Raw genomic sequence first — 13,428 nt, 5'->3', positions numbered from 1 at the left:
CAAAGAAGGTTAAATGGCTAAGGAATTGAAATTCGGTATACTTCTCCACTATGTCAGGGTAAATTTGATGAAAAACCACATTGGTCTTTTGTAAAAGAGAACTACTGAAAGAGCATTAGTGGCACCTTAGGTTGGGGATTAACTGGAGATTGTGATGCCTTTTGCCCTGATTGATTATTATGTAACAAAAATAAGATTAGATCAATTTGAGTGAATTTGTTTGTTTGATTTGATCGCGCCCGTTTTTCAAAATCAGCTGTTTGTAGCGGTATCTCGCAGTTGGTAGGCTTTCTGTCTTTCCTTAGAAATATCATGCCTGCGAAAACTGTGTCCGAGAGCGTCTATAAACTTTGCAAAGCGAAACGGGATGATATTGAAATATTTTCTGTAAAATTGACCGACTCTGCTCTGAGGAGCCTTGAAACCGTCTCTCTTAAGCAGGTACGATATACGTTGTTGGCATAAATTATACTTAAGTCCAACCCAATTAGGATTTCAGTTGATGGAGGCCGTGGAGTAAGTTTGTCAGTCGCACGCTTACGTTGTGTCGTTTAGAATCTGTATATCCCAGGGAAACAAGCCTGTGTTTCTTACGATCTGAGTATTTCTCCTCTTCATCAGACTTCCGATGGAACTGTCGACGTTATCCAATTCTTAGGGTGAGTAGTTCTTTCCATATCTGAATTGAAATCTTCAGGTTACGTGCAATCAATCTGGGAAAGGCCGTTTCGAAGCTAACGGTTCAGGCGAATGCAGATAGCTTTTCTACCGCAAAATTAAGAATGGCTGAAGCAGAGGATCATAGGAAAAGCCATTCAAAGCCCTCGTTTGTATCGAGTGTAAGGCGTTCCTGTATGCGCGATAGCAACTTGAACCCACGTTCCGTCCCGACCCCACCCGGTTCCCGCAATCCTGATTCGAGGATCTCGCCTTCGTCTGTTGCCCGGAGCTGTAGCCCGTCGGTGGCTAATGTGTACAATAGTCCTGCTGCCGCAAATGCTGAAGTTGGGGCGCGCTCATTACGGTAACCGCTTAATTACACCTTTTACGTTTTTGCTCCTAATGGCAAATTTAAGAAAGTCGTTTTTTATAGGGATCGCATCATCCATTTACTAGCCATTCAGTCATATCAACGTCCAGAGCTGCTTTTGAGACTAAAAAGAGATGGGCTAACTGACGAACAGAAAGATGAAGTTGATAGCATCCTGGGCAAGGTAGGACGATCCGGCAGGCAGGGCGAATACCGCCTTTCCACAACGTTTATTAATTTGATCGAACCGAATTGGCCTGGGTATTCTCCATCAGAAAGATGTGCTGTTGCGTCTCTTAAGGCAAGTTGCCATGTCATTATTACTCAATTTGAATACATCCATGTATAGTGCCCTAGGAGCAATTTCTATTGATACATGAAATGGCATCGTTGCTGTTATAACCGATGAACGTATCACTCATGTATTTTATGTGCTTATTTGGAATAGCCCAAATGCAAGCACGTCTGCACAAACACTCCCTGCTAATATAATGCAGAATAATGCCTGCAAGCTGGAAGCTATTGATTTGTTATCTTGTGCGTTTGGTACGCGTAACTTGCCGTACAGTTCCTCAAAACCGCACGCTCCGTCGAGTACGTTTTTAACAGTCATTGTTGTTGAACTCGTTATATTCGATGGATTAGGTGGAGTTGTATCATATTGCATAGATTATTGGTATTTGGGTAGGCAACACTGGTTTTATAATAACAGGAAAGTGGTGTGATAATTTTCAGTGCATTTTCTAAGCGAGGATTATCAGATTTCCTGCTGACCTCAGATTTTGGGTTTTGCCAAATAGATGTGTACAATCCAACCTGTAGGCTGCGCAAATTGATTGAAATTAATCATGTGCTTGATGTGGCTAACCTATTTTACTTGTCACTCCTTCCACTTTCACTACTCTGTAAATCACTCTGATCCTAGCTAATTAAGCAAAATCTGATCACTTGTGTCGTTTAATCTTTCGAGCCTTCCGATTCGATACAATTATCAGCGATTAATCACGAATTGTTATGTTCACTAAAAGTTGTTTTATTGGTGTTGTGAGCTCTTCTTTGTTCTTTTCCACTTCTACACCTTATGATTTGGTTCACTCCTAGTCAATCGAAGCTTTCTAATGGAGAAAAACCCAAGTCAGTGAAGGTTAAGGAATAAAAAATAAAGGTTTTAGGATAGTTTTTACAGCCAGATACTGTGTGGTGGCAACTGTGATGCGCTTACAGGCTAAGCTGTCAACGAATTCTCCGAGCAATGTAAACCGCCTTTCCGTAGAGGGGAGTGTAGCTTCCCGTGTGACGCCGAGCAGTAGGCAGAACTCGCCTCTCATAGCGCCACCAACGACAGCGGCGGTGGCATCTGTGGAGGACTTTGGGCGGAAGCCGACGCGTGCCAGCGCCCCCTCGGCGCCGCATGCGCTTAGCAAGAAGATCGCAGCGCTGGATCTCCTCGCCTCAGGCCTCTCCTTGGCTTCTGTTGCCGCCCATCATGGAATTACCCTGACGCTCTTGGAGAGCTGGAAGAATAACGAGGCCACTTTGCGACTGGTTAGCATGATTATTTACACAGGCTTTAAAATGAGCTTGAATGTAACATAAACAGGACTAGTTGATTTGTTATTGGTTCTGAGATATTTCGATGGCAATCACCACCTAAGAGCTCCAGAGAAGGAATTGAAATAATGTGATTTTACTGATCGACTTTGTCTCTCATTCGATTTGCACAAAGATGAAATTCGTGATCGACACGCCCAAATCAGGTATCCACTTGAGGATATGTTGTCATGGTGTAACGTATTCTTTTTTACGACCCTTCGGTAGATCTGCATAAGTCTTACTCGTTTAGCCCCACATTATTTGAGAAAATTAACTGATCATCAACGTCATTAAATCAGCGCTCCTTTCTGAAAATCGCGATTTTGTCAGTGAACTTAGCTTTACGTATGCGTGTGATCAATCACCAGCTCGATAATCCCAAGGCGTCTAGTTTATGCACTCAAGTTTGGAGGAAGTGATGAGTGCACTTCTGTTCTACTACCACTCGAATTTTTTTATTGAAATACAGAGTGTTGTGAGTTCGATAAAGAGCTTCGTTTACATGGATTTGATCAAGCATTAGCGTTCTAAATGGATCCTCCATTGGTGTCTACGAAAATGTCTTATCAAATTTAGAGGTATTCTCAGCGTCGTGGCTGTACGATGCCTCAGCCTACCGCTGCGCCACTTTCCTCGATGCAGGATGTATCCAAAAATGCTACATACTGTGTTTTCGCTGCCAGCAACAGTACTAACACATCAAAACCCAGTGTCTCCAAACGCGCCCGACTCTCATCTGATGAGAGTGGTGTCCACTCTTGTGGTTCCACCTCCTCCGTCTCGGGAAATTGCCTTTCTTTTCAATCTGTGCCTTCCTCCACTAACTCTCACTCCGGCACAACCGCTATTCCTGCTGCTCTGCCTCTTGTTCCACTCCTGTCGAATTCCCTCAAAGATTCCTCTCCATTGGGTCTTGATAAGCGCTCCCCCTCGAGCCGGAAGAGACCTTTTGATGCGCTCTGCAGCATTGGAGGCGATGGTGGTGGTGCTGGTGGCGTCGGCGTTGCAAGTGATGACCAATCGAGACGGACTGGCTCTCTTTCTTTGCGCCCCGTCGACGAGCGCCCAACTGGCGCTCAGCGGCATCGTCCATGCGACCGGGGCAGCGAGACCAGTAGCTGCGGCGACAGCTGTAGCCCTCTCGTTGAGGCAACCCCGCTGTCACAGTTCTATGCTCGTGTACCGGTGATTGATCCTAAGTCAGGTATGCTTCTCTTAAGCCCATTCGGGTTCATGTTTTTGCGATTCACGATCCGCATATAGGCTGTAAAATCAAGCTTAAGGAATTCATCGCAGTGAGCTTATCCTCCTTATATCTCTGCATCTTATGCATTTTTTTTGATATCAACGAGGTTCACATGCTAAAGACGTAGATTTAATTAGCTGCCCAGAAAGTACAAGAATCTCTATGGTTTGTTCATGCGCTTACTAAGGAATTTTCATATTAAACGGTAAAGGGAAGTTGCTTTGTGGATTCCTGGATTTCCTTACCTTGCGACTATGCGACCAACATGCATGTGCCTAATTCCGCAAGCATTGTGCCTTATTAATGCCAACACACGAACACCTCTTTGTTTGCTTATGGCTGTATTACACTGTATAACGTGTTTTTTTTCATAATTTCAATAATGTGCAGTTAATTCCCGCCGATATAACTTCATTTCATTGCAGTAAGAGGTTGATTCAATTAGCCATTTAAGTGGTCGTTATATTATAATTCTCTGTGAGAATTTTGCACCCAGAAATTGAATTGGATCTAGCCCAGGACTCAGCTTTCATCCAAACTGCTTATTGTCCGAGTTGAATGACCTTGTTACTTCAAAGTGCACCAAACTGAATAAGGCGCCGCAAATACCAAACGACACTGCCAAATATCGAACTTGACCTCTTTTCACTTCTCACTGTCGTATTCTGGTATTGCTAGTACTCTTAACTTGCATATAATGCTAATGCTAAAAATATCCTGGGGTTCCCGATCTATTACACTTAGGCGTTCTACGGTCCTACCGTACTATTCAAATTCCTAGTTTGTTAATGTTTTGTTGACCCGTGGCGTATGTAGAAGACAAATAGCCATTTATAGGGCTTCCACCTTCATGGTCTTGGCTTTGGTTGTACGTCTAATTGGTTTTCTCTGCTCCCATCCCTCTTTTGATGTTTCACTTGCAAATGTGCAGGTGTGCATACGATAGTGCTTGTTTATCCTTATCTGTCAAGCGCAGCCTTTATTTATGCTCGTACACGCACGCGCACTTCATGATGCACGAGCGGTAGCCTCATCCACGCCTGCCATGACTATCTCATCAAGAATCATTCTTATCCACCTCATGTCATCACAAATGCGGTCTCTCCTTATTCTAGAGGCGAATTGCCAAAAATATCCATGTATAGATTGTACATAAGCGGTTTTTGGTTCCTTTATTTTTGATTTTACCGTTAGCTGATACTGCATTTTACTCAGCATCCATATTCGTTCAGGACACATTGCCCTCCTCGTGTGCGTACGCTTGTTGGTTTAACTAGAATGCTATCGAGGCCATTGTGTACTTTAGGATGGGCCTGAAGATCGCGTCCGTTAGACCAAAATTTTGTCCGTGATGATGTGTGCATTTAGCGATCACCGATCTGCTGCCTCTGTGCGCACGCTTCCTTAGGCCATATCTTTGCTGGTGGTTATCACGTGACCCAAATATTCATCACTTTGTTAACAGGAGTAATCTCTCAGTAAGCTCTGGACTTGGTGGGTGAGATGATATTACTGCAAAGATATTTTCCTGCAATGGCCTACGTTTCCTTGTTAAACTAGTTAAAGCAATTGAATGTCCCGGCAAATTGTTCCACTGTCATTGACAATCAATAATTGCTACTCTGTGCAGATAAGGGACAGCGGCTCTATCCATGCAACGAGGAGAAAACCTCTGACCTCTCTGATGAAGACTATCTTTTTGACAGCGTTTCGTCCAAAAATGCTGAAATCGAGAGGTAACCCTCAGCAATCTGTTTTCACGTACATATGCTTGTAACATGTTTTCACCCTCTCCGCCATTTTAGACTGTATCCTGCGATTTCCAGTGCTAGCCAGGCAGCAGCCTACCGCGAAGCCTTTGAGTCACTATATCCCAAATATCTGCGCCTTTATGAGCACTTTCGTGTTGCTTGGGACAAGGTCATAAATCTTAAGGAACGCATACTGGCTCTCGCCGGTGGTCCACACGTGGAGCAAATGACTCGTCTGGCGACGGAACTAGACGAATTTCTTAGTTGCATGCGAAAACCTGAAAGACGTGATGATGAAGTGCGTCTTCTGGTGATGACTTTTAAGTTGCAGCATCTGAAACAACGTCTAGCGACATTCGCGTCTCAGGAAGATACTTCTGGGACTGCTTCTTTTCGGAGCTCTGACGCACAGCTTAGACAGCCACATGATCACAATGGATTTCTTCGGGCCGGTGCGTCTGATTGAAGGACATAAACGGCGGTGCTACACCTTCATACATACACACATACACAAATAATTGCCTAGAGTTTGTCCTTTCGCACCGCATTTTCGCCTGGGCCCCTCATTTTTTTTGCGTCAGTTTCCATTTCCTCTTCTTCCCTCCTACCAGTTGCAATTCTTCCGACAATCCTGTACAGTTTCACCAAAAGCTAGGTGGATCTTTTTTCCGATCGCGCTAATCACACACAGTTCCAGTTTAGGGAAGTAGATAAGCCTACTTTGCTGTTATCGTCTCCCATTGCTTAGTGTGGAATTGTGTCGATGTCGCCCTGACAAATAATCACAAAATATCTAGTGATATTGACGCATTTGATTGTGCGTACGCATTCCTTTCAAGCATGCTGATTAATTTCTTATTTTTTGTTGCATTGGATTTTCCTTTCATCATCCATTCCCCTCTCATACCGCCCAAATCATGAACGAACTCGAAATTGTTCTCCATCGCCATTCCAGAGGCGTTGGCACACGCACATGCGCCATCGATTCCGTGGATCGGGTTTATTGTGGGCGCGTGTTACCATCGCACACTTTCCTCACCCACTCTATCAACTTCAGATATTTACATTGCTTTCCTCACTCTTCTCTTCATCATTCGCCATACCGTCTTTCGGTGCACCCTCGTCAAACAAGGGTACCTTTCTGCATTACTGTTATTACCACCTGGATGATACAAATACGACCCACACATCCGAATATTCGTGCGAAACTTTTCTCCTCTCGGCAATTTGCCAAAAAAACTGAAATTTTGGTATTAAAGTGGCCAGCCGGGGCACCGCAATGCTCTTTCATTCCCTTCCTCGCTATTGCTGAACTCCTTTCCTCCGTCCCCTCTTCACAAGCACTTTATTCGTAGTTATTTTGTCGTGAGGTTTACTTTTTTTCTCGGATGGCTACATAACTCCATCTATGTTAATGATATGCATTATCCGTCCCCTCTGTCTACCCAGCAGTATTACTTTGGTCGATCGGCTCCTTCTCCCACTGCCCTGTCTACATCCCACTAAGGAGTCGGTTATGAAATTCTGTTCCTACATGGCTTTGAGGTTGAATGTGCCATAAAATTACCTAATGAATCGGTAGCATTGCAACCAAATAAGCTTTCACTCTTATTTTTGTGCTAGAGAAAGGCTGTCCTTGGAGCTTGTCAAAAGAACGTACGAATGTTGTAAAGTTTTATATTGCCCTAAAGGCAAATAGTAATCTAGCAGGCATCGTTATGACCTAAGATGTACTCGAAAACGTAATATTTGGTTGGTATTGTAGGCTTAATTGTGATACAAAAAATGCGTATTTTTCTACGAAATCGTTGTGCCATTATGCATCCTTAGTTTGGGGCTTTTTACGGTAGCACTGCATCCCAAGCTCCATTTTCAGAGCTAGGTAAGAGTTGTTCTAAAAATGAAGCAGTGAAGAGCAGTTGGATATCCTGGGTGACGATTCATTCGGCGATTGTTTTCGTGTGCTTCGTTGAAGTGATAATTGTGGCGTTAGTAGGGGATCAAAGTGAGTCACCTGCGATTGTATTGAGCTAAACATTTGTAACTGAAAATTCGAGTAATTAAATGTTTTGCTCAATTTTGAATGTAACGGTTTAAGAGATGCTTGAGGCAGTGGCTCATGTTTGTGACGAGTGCATGTTCAACCGGAGGAAATGTACCATGTATACTGGAGGGCTGTCGTACATGAACATGAAAGGATTAATGCTATAAATTGTCTCCAAGGTAGACTGGCCTGGACTGTTTTAGGGATTGGTCGTTTGTACTTTTTCCATATTTGGAGACGTTTTTATTGTGAGTGGCAAGCACTCCCATTTAAAGCTGGTTGGTTCACAAGCGTACCCGTTTCCAACGCACAAGGGGTGTGCAACATTAGGCGGAGCCGCTGGCGCTGCTGTCCCTCAAAATTTGCAATGTGATATGACTAGGAAGTGTGGGCTGTTTTCACTAAAGAGATGCTGCCACAACCTTCCAGTAGCGTGCGTATGGGACGTGTGGCATGTGGCGCAAGTGTAAATAGTTGTGGCAGCCCAGTCAGAGGAGATGTTGCAGTCATATTCACTGACATCGTGAAGGAAATCAGGTATTTACACGTTATTCAGTAATGTGTTCGGAGACTTCACCAATTTATGTGTCGAACGGAGGTCTTGGGGCGTAGTAGACGCGTAAAACCATGATAGACTAAGTATTCTAGTTGTAGTTGGGTTGAAGAATATCAGGGCAGCAAAGCTAGCAAATTGTCACCTCATATAAGCCGAGACCCGATATCCTACTACTTTAAATAAGTTAAAGGTTGCAAACCTACTAACTGCAAATTGAATTAGTTTTTAAATTATGGGACGTGCTCGCAACTGAGAGAACCTACAGGGCTAATTTTCTTAGCACCGTCGGATAATACCAGGTGAGTATTTCGAAGGAATTATTACTTCCAAGTTGATAAGAAATGTGGGGAAGCAATAGAGACCTACTCAATGCGGAATATAGTGGATTTTGATGCATCTAGTTCAAACTTCAGTAAACATGAGCCATCGTGCAACGAATAGGTGGTTGGATTCATGATTCTGACCAAATTTATGCATTTCAATGCACCATTAATTTTGGTATGAAATTCTCTGATCATGATTGTTCTTGTAACGCTTACATTAGTACCGTTTTTAGTTGATGCAATCCTTTATGGCATGGTGGTATAGTTGGCAAGACAAGCATTTAAACCTTTGTATTCAGTATACTAGTGGTAATCTCTCAATTTCAGCCATAATAAACGCATGCTGTGGTGGACCTCGCACTGGAAGAGTCTGTACATGTAAGTTCGCTTCAAAACTTACTGCGCACTCGCAACTACAACCCTCCTTTCGCATAAAACCCCGAGATACTAACAGATCGTTGCACATAGAAGAAACACACAGATGATGATTAATTAGTGCTTGAAGATTCCTGGGATTTAAAAGTAGTTCGACAGTGTGGAAAGTTGTCATATGAAGACCACACCTGAAATGTATTGAGTTGCATATTTCAATGACTTGCTCATGGGCTTCCTCATTCGCGGATCACGTGATTGCATGCTGGCTAATGTGGAACCATCATCCTCCATGTATGTTATGGGGCATACTGTAGAAGATTTTTGTGCGCGGAGTAAGCTAGCACATGATCGCGTCTAAATTGGCGTTTTCGCATTCCAAAAGTCGATTGTTAAACACATTCAATAGTTGATCTGACCAATGCTAACCTGCTTAGTGTCATTTTACTTACAATTAGTCCATCAACAAGAGCTCATCTTAGAACCACTGAGGCTGTCTTTTGAACTAAACATCATTGAATCAAGCCCTATGATTCCCTTGAGAATGACTAACCACCACATTGACCCTTTACAAGTTTTCAAGTCCTCATTTCGCGCAGGGCATTTGAGATATCATTTTGTAATCTTTTTAAAAATCTACTGGTATATAACAACTCAGTAAATCTCAAGGCAGTAACACTAATTTAATGCATTACTGTTCTTCGTAGGATTGACTTCTTTACAGGGCTTTAGTGGAGTTTATAGGTAAACAAAAAAATAAAAGTTTGGTTATTTCAGGTTACGCATGTTCATTGAAATGATATTGATGCCATAATTGTATTACGAATTTTGTTTTATTTAGAGTTTATTCGCCTGTAAGTGGAGGTAGCGTTAATTGAATAAATTTAAAAAAAGGTAGCTGTCTGTTCTGTGCATAAGGCAGCCAAGTTATATACGCAAAATGGCGACCACATCATTCGCTTGGAAGTGCAGCTGTTTCCGCTTAAAAAAACCACTTTTTAAAATCTAGTTTGTATATTCCTTTGCATAGGCATCTGTATATCCCCAATGAACTTTTTTTCTATGCAAAAGGTACTTGCGTTTCTAACAGTCACATGCCTTAAATGTCCTTTTCTCCTTTACTTGCTCATAGTATGCTTTGTGGTGACTAACAGATTTAATCTGGCTGTTGTTTAATTCCGTCTACTCACCCTTACTCTTGTGGCACATTGGTGAGTTTAGGATTTTTCCATGATCTATTTAATCTGGGTAGAGGAGGCTAGTGTCCTTATCACTCCTAAATGCTTCGGTTTGCGAGGTGCACGTTCCGAGTTGGAAGATTAATTGTTCCTCATTGTGCAATTAGGTCCATCTTACTATGGACTGATGTGTAAGTGCATCATGAAAAGATTATGACAATGCAATAAATTAGAGACTTCCCCTCTGAATAAGACATTTTTACTTTCCAAAAAGGCGCACGGTCATAGTATTGGGGTTTTTTGACATTCAACCAGATTCCATGGGTAATGGGAGTCAATTATCAATTAATGAAGTTGGATGATTTATGAAACCATCAAAAATCCCATTTCTCTTTTGTAGTTTACTATAGATTAGACCCAATGGTTGGGATTTCGCCGTCACTTGTGTTCGCCATAACCTTTCTAGCGCGCGGTTTTGCATGCCAAAGGTCCAAGTGTTTCATTCTGAGCATAATAGACAGCTCTAACTCCTAGCCTATGGATCCGAATTAAGTGGTCATAAATCCCATAGCGTGTTCAATCGCCAATGCCGATGACTAGACTTATGAATATTACCACATTTATGCATAAATTTCAAATAAATGGTGATTTTAGACCAAGGTGTGTTAAGTTTAGCAATATAATTCCCTGTATTTGAGCCATGAGGAACAGTTCAACCGTCAAATGGGTTGTGGTTTATTTTAATATACACTGCTGTGTATATGTAGATACGGCCATAAGGACACTCGGAAATCTCAGTAGCTACTTTCAAAGTATTTTACTACGCTCTTGTTTATTGATAAATAAGAAAGAAGTAGATGTCACTTTGATGACTATCTTTCAAAGGATGGCAGAACCAGTTGAAACCATTCAATATTTCCTATAAAAGTAATAAAACGCGTTGAATGAGTGGAATAAGATTGGTAGAGTTTAAATGCAAAAGGCGTTCGCTCTTGGAATGCGGTAGTATTATTTATTTTCTTCCTTTCGTTGATCAAGCAGTAGTTTATTGGGGCCTTGTTTTCAGTGTTGCCCCATCTACAGATACTTCCGGTAGGCAAAGAACGCTTTCATGTTTGCTGGAATCTCGGCCTATGCGATAGTGAATGTAGCCAAGCGAGAATGAACCTCGCAATCAAGTGATGAAATATGCTGCATTAATATTTTCGTCTTATATGGCTGCATGCTTTCGTGCAGGAAATTCCACTTCCCTCTTCGATTCTCTGCCAAAGTAAAGTTCCCTCCATCAAATGCACCACCTGGACGCATCAGTTCTCAATAAAAACTGCTACACCTTGCAACCCGTTCATTTGAACTCACAATAACCATGGCCTTTCTTTCTCCTCTTCAACTTTAATAAGCGACAGACAGGTCCCTGCCGCTAGGCCTGACCTTTTTAGGACTTAATGAATCGGGTCGGCACGTGCCAGTCGGTTCTTCTTTAATCTGCGGGCGCATGGCAATATACTATCAATAGTTATATGAATAATTCTAATTCGTCCCATTTCCTGCTTTTTTTTGATGTGGCGTTTTTAGACACGCATGGTGACCTTTCATCTTGGCATTAAACAATTACGTGCGAAATAAATATTTTGTATTTTGTGCGTAGGTAGAAACTACTGACACCTTAAGGCCCATGCCAGCATCAAATAACGCATGGACCAACAAAGCCCTCCTGTGGTAACAATGCGAAAAATTGCATTACCAATATTTCCTCTCATATATTTAAATTTAGATTCGGCCGATTTGGATTGCCCCTCTTGACAAAGGACTGGCAAACTACTTTTATTAAACTCGGTTAATCTTCCTTTCCAATTTTTTACTAATTAAGCTAAAACCCATTACTGTAATTGTGGGTGTTTTCACTTGAATTCACTTAAAAGTCTATGGTTTCTAAGTAGATTTTCCCTCTAACCACTTGCTCCGTGTGTGTCTTCAGATTACAGAATTTGTGTTTCTGCTGACTCATGAACGTTAACATTACCTTTGAATGGAGTTTAGCGGGTGCATATTACAAAGCGCACTGTATCAACGACGCAGTGCTGCATTATTTAATATTTTCAAGTGTTACTCGCCAAAGGCACTAAGTAGGCTTTGCGGGTCGCGTGTTCATTAGGTTCGTGTGCATTCGTTTATCGGGAAATGTTCGGATAGACTTAGTAAACTTAAGTCTTTTTATTATGTTCAATGGACCCCTGAACTTGAAATCGAGCTTCCTTACTTCATGAGCTACTGTGCTACTGCTATGAAAATGTGTTGGCGGCGGTTTGATAAAGCATAAAATTCAAATTTGTGCATCTGAATTCAATTAGCTCTTGATGCAGGACCATTAGATCGTTACAAAATCACTTTACTTTCATGAAATCCTTCTGTAATTTCCAATAAGGTTTGCTTACCAGTTCGATAAAAAGTATCAGGAATGATTTATTTAATGAAGTTAATTGCTTGATGAAAGTATTATGATTTTTTATTGGTAATACTTGTCGATATCTAGCTGCAACCCGTGTACCAATATTAGTTGGTAATCACTTTTCATGTGCCAAGGCAATGCTAGGCGGCCTGCAGAAACTTTCGTATTGGCCTTGAGGTCAATGAGGAATGCCTATTATATCATTCATCATCTTGTGTAGCGGATGTGTCGATCATTTTAAATACGATAAAATGCTTAACTTGAACATTTAACCTTCTTACGCAAGCCTATCCGAGCCCAACTTTTGGTTTATATGGTGAAATCCAACTTGCGTGTTTATTTGACTGACATTTGAGGTTCACACTCGCAGCGTTAAGTTGAATGCTGCCATAAAGCGGTTTGCAAAGTTCGTGTTAAAACGCATACAGGAAAGAGGGAGGTATTACCGTAAGTGCGCTGTTGTGGTGGAAAACCGATACGGCATAAAGCTTGATCAGTAAAGGAAATCCTGTCGTTTGCAATATTAAGTTCATCTTTTATGATTTTTCAAGGTATTATTTAATTGCGCCATATGCGTGACTTGGATAAGGAATGGTTGCTATTGTGAGTTAAAACTTATTGCTCTTTTTCTACAGGTGGCGTGTGGATAGGCTGACATCTGTTTACTTTGATTGGGCACGCAATCTTTAATCGTTCATTTTGTCATCATTTTAGTCACATCGGAACACTTAAGGAACATTTTAGTCCAATATTTTACCCTCTTAAATTATTTACCAAGTGAATTTTATAAAAACTAACTTGGGCATTTGGTCTTTTCGGGTCATGTATAACTATAGTACTCAAATTTACCTTGCATGAGCTCGGTGTTATCGTCATAGATTACTTT

General features: G+C 41.7%; 1 protein-coding gene across 1 annotated transcript; it reads left to right on the top strand. All coding sequences in view use genetic code 11, as the record gives it.

Moving 5' to 3' along the window:
- Nucleotides 1-312: 312 nt before the first annotated feature.
- On the top strand, nucleotides 313-13,197 carry EGR_01516 (RNA polymerase II elongation factor ELL; the record flags this gene model as incomplete). The annotated part of the gene is made up of 10 exons (XM_024490765.1): nucleotides 313-441; nucleotides 478-516; nucleotides 556-659; nucleotides 698-1,024; nucleotides 1,094-1,343; nucleotides 2,255-2,575; nucleotides 3,200-3,827; nucleotides 5,500-5,605; nucleotides 5,675-6,072; nucleotides 13,178-13,197. The coding sequence occupies 10 exons, from the start codon at nucleotides 313-315 to the stop codon at nucleotides 13,195-13,197; spliced, it is 2,322 nt and encodes a 773-aa protein (XP_024354630.1).
- Nucleotides 13,198-13,428: the final 231 nt, after the last annotated feature.

Source organism: Echinococcus granulosus, assembly GCF_000524195.1.
Source record: "Echinococcus granulosus chromosome Unknown EG_S00006, whole genome shotgun sequence".
Taxonomy (NCBI): domain Eukaryota; kingdom Metazoa; phylum Platyhelminthes; class Cestoda; order Cyclophyllidea; family Taeniidae; genus Echinococcus; species Echinococcus granulosus.
This window is presented reverse-complemented; position numbering and strand designations above follow the sequence as displayed.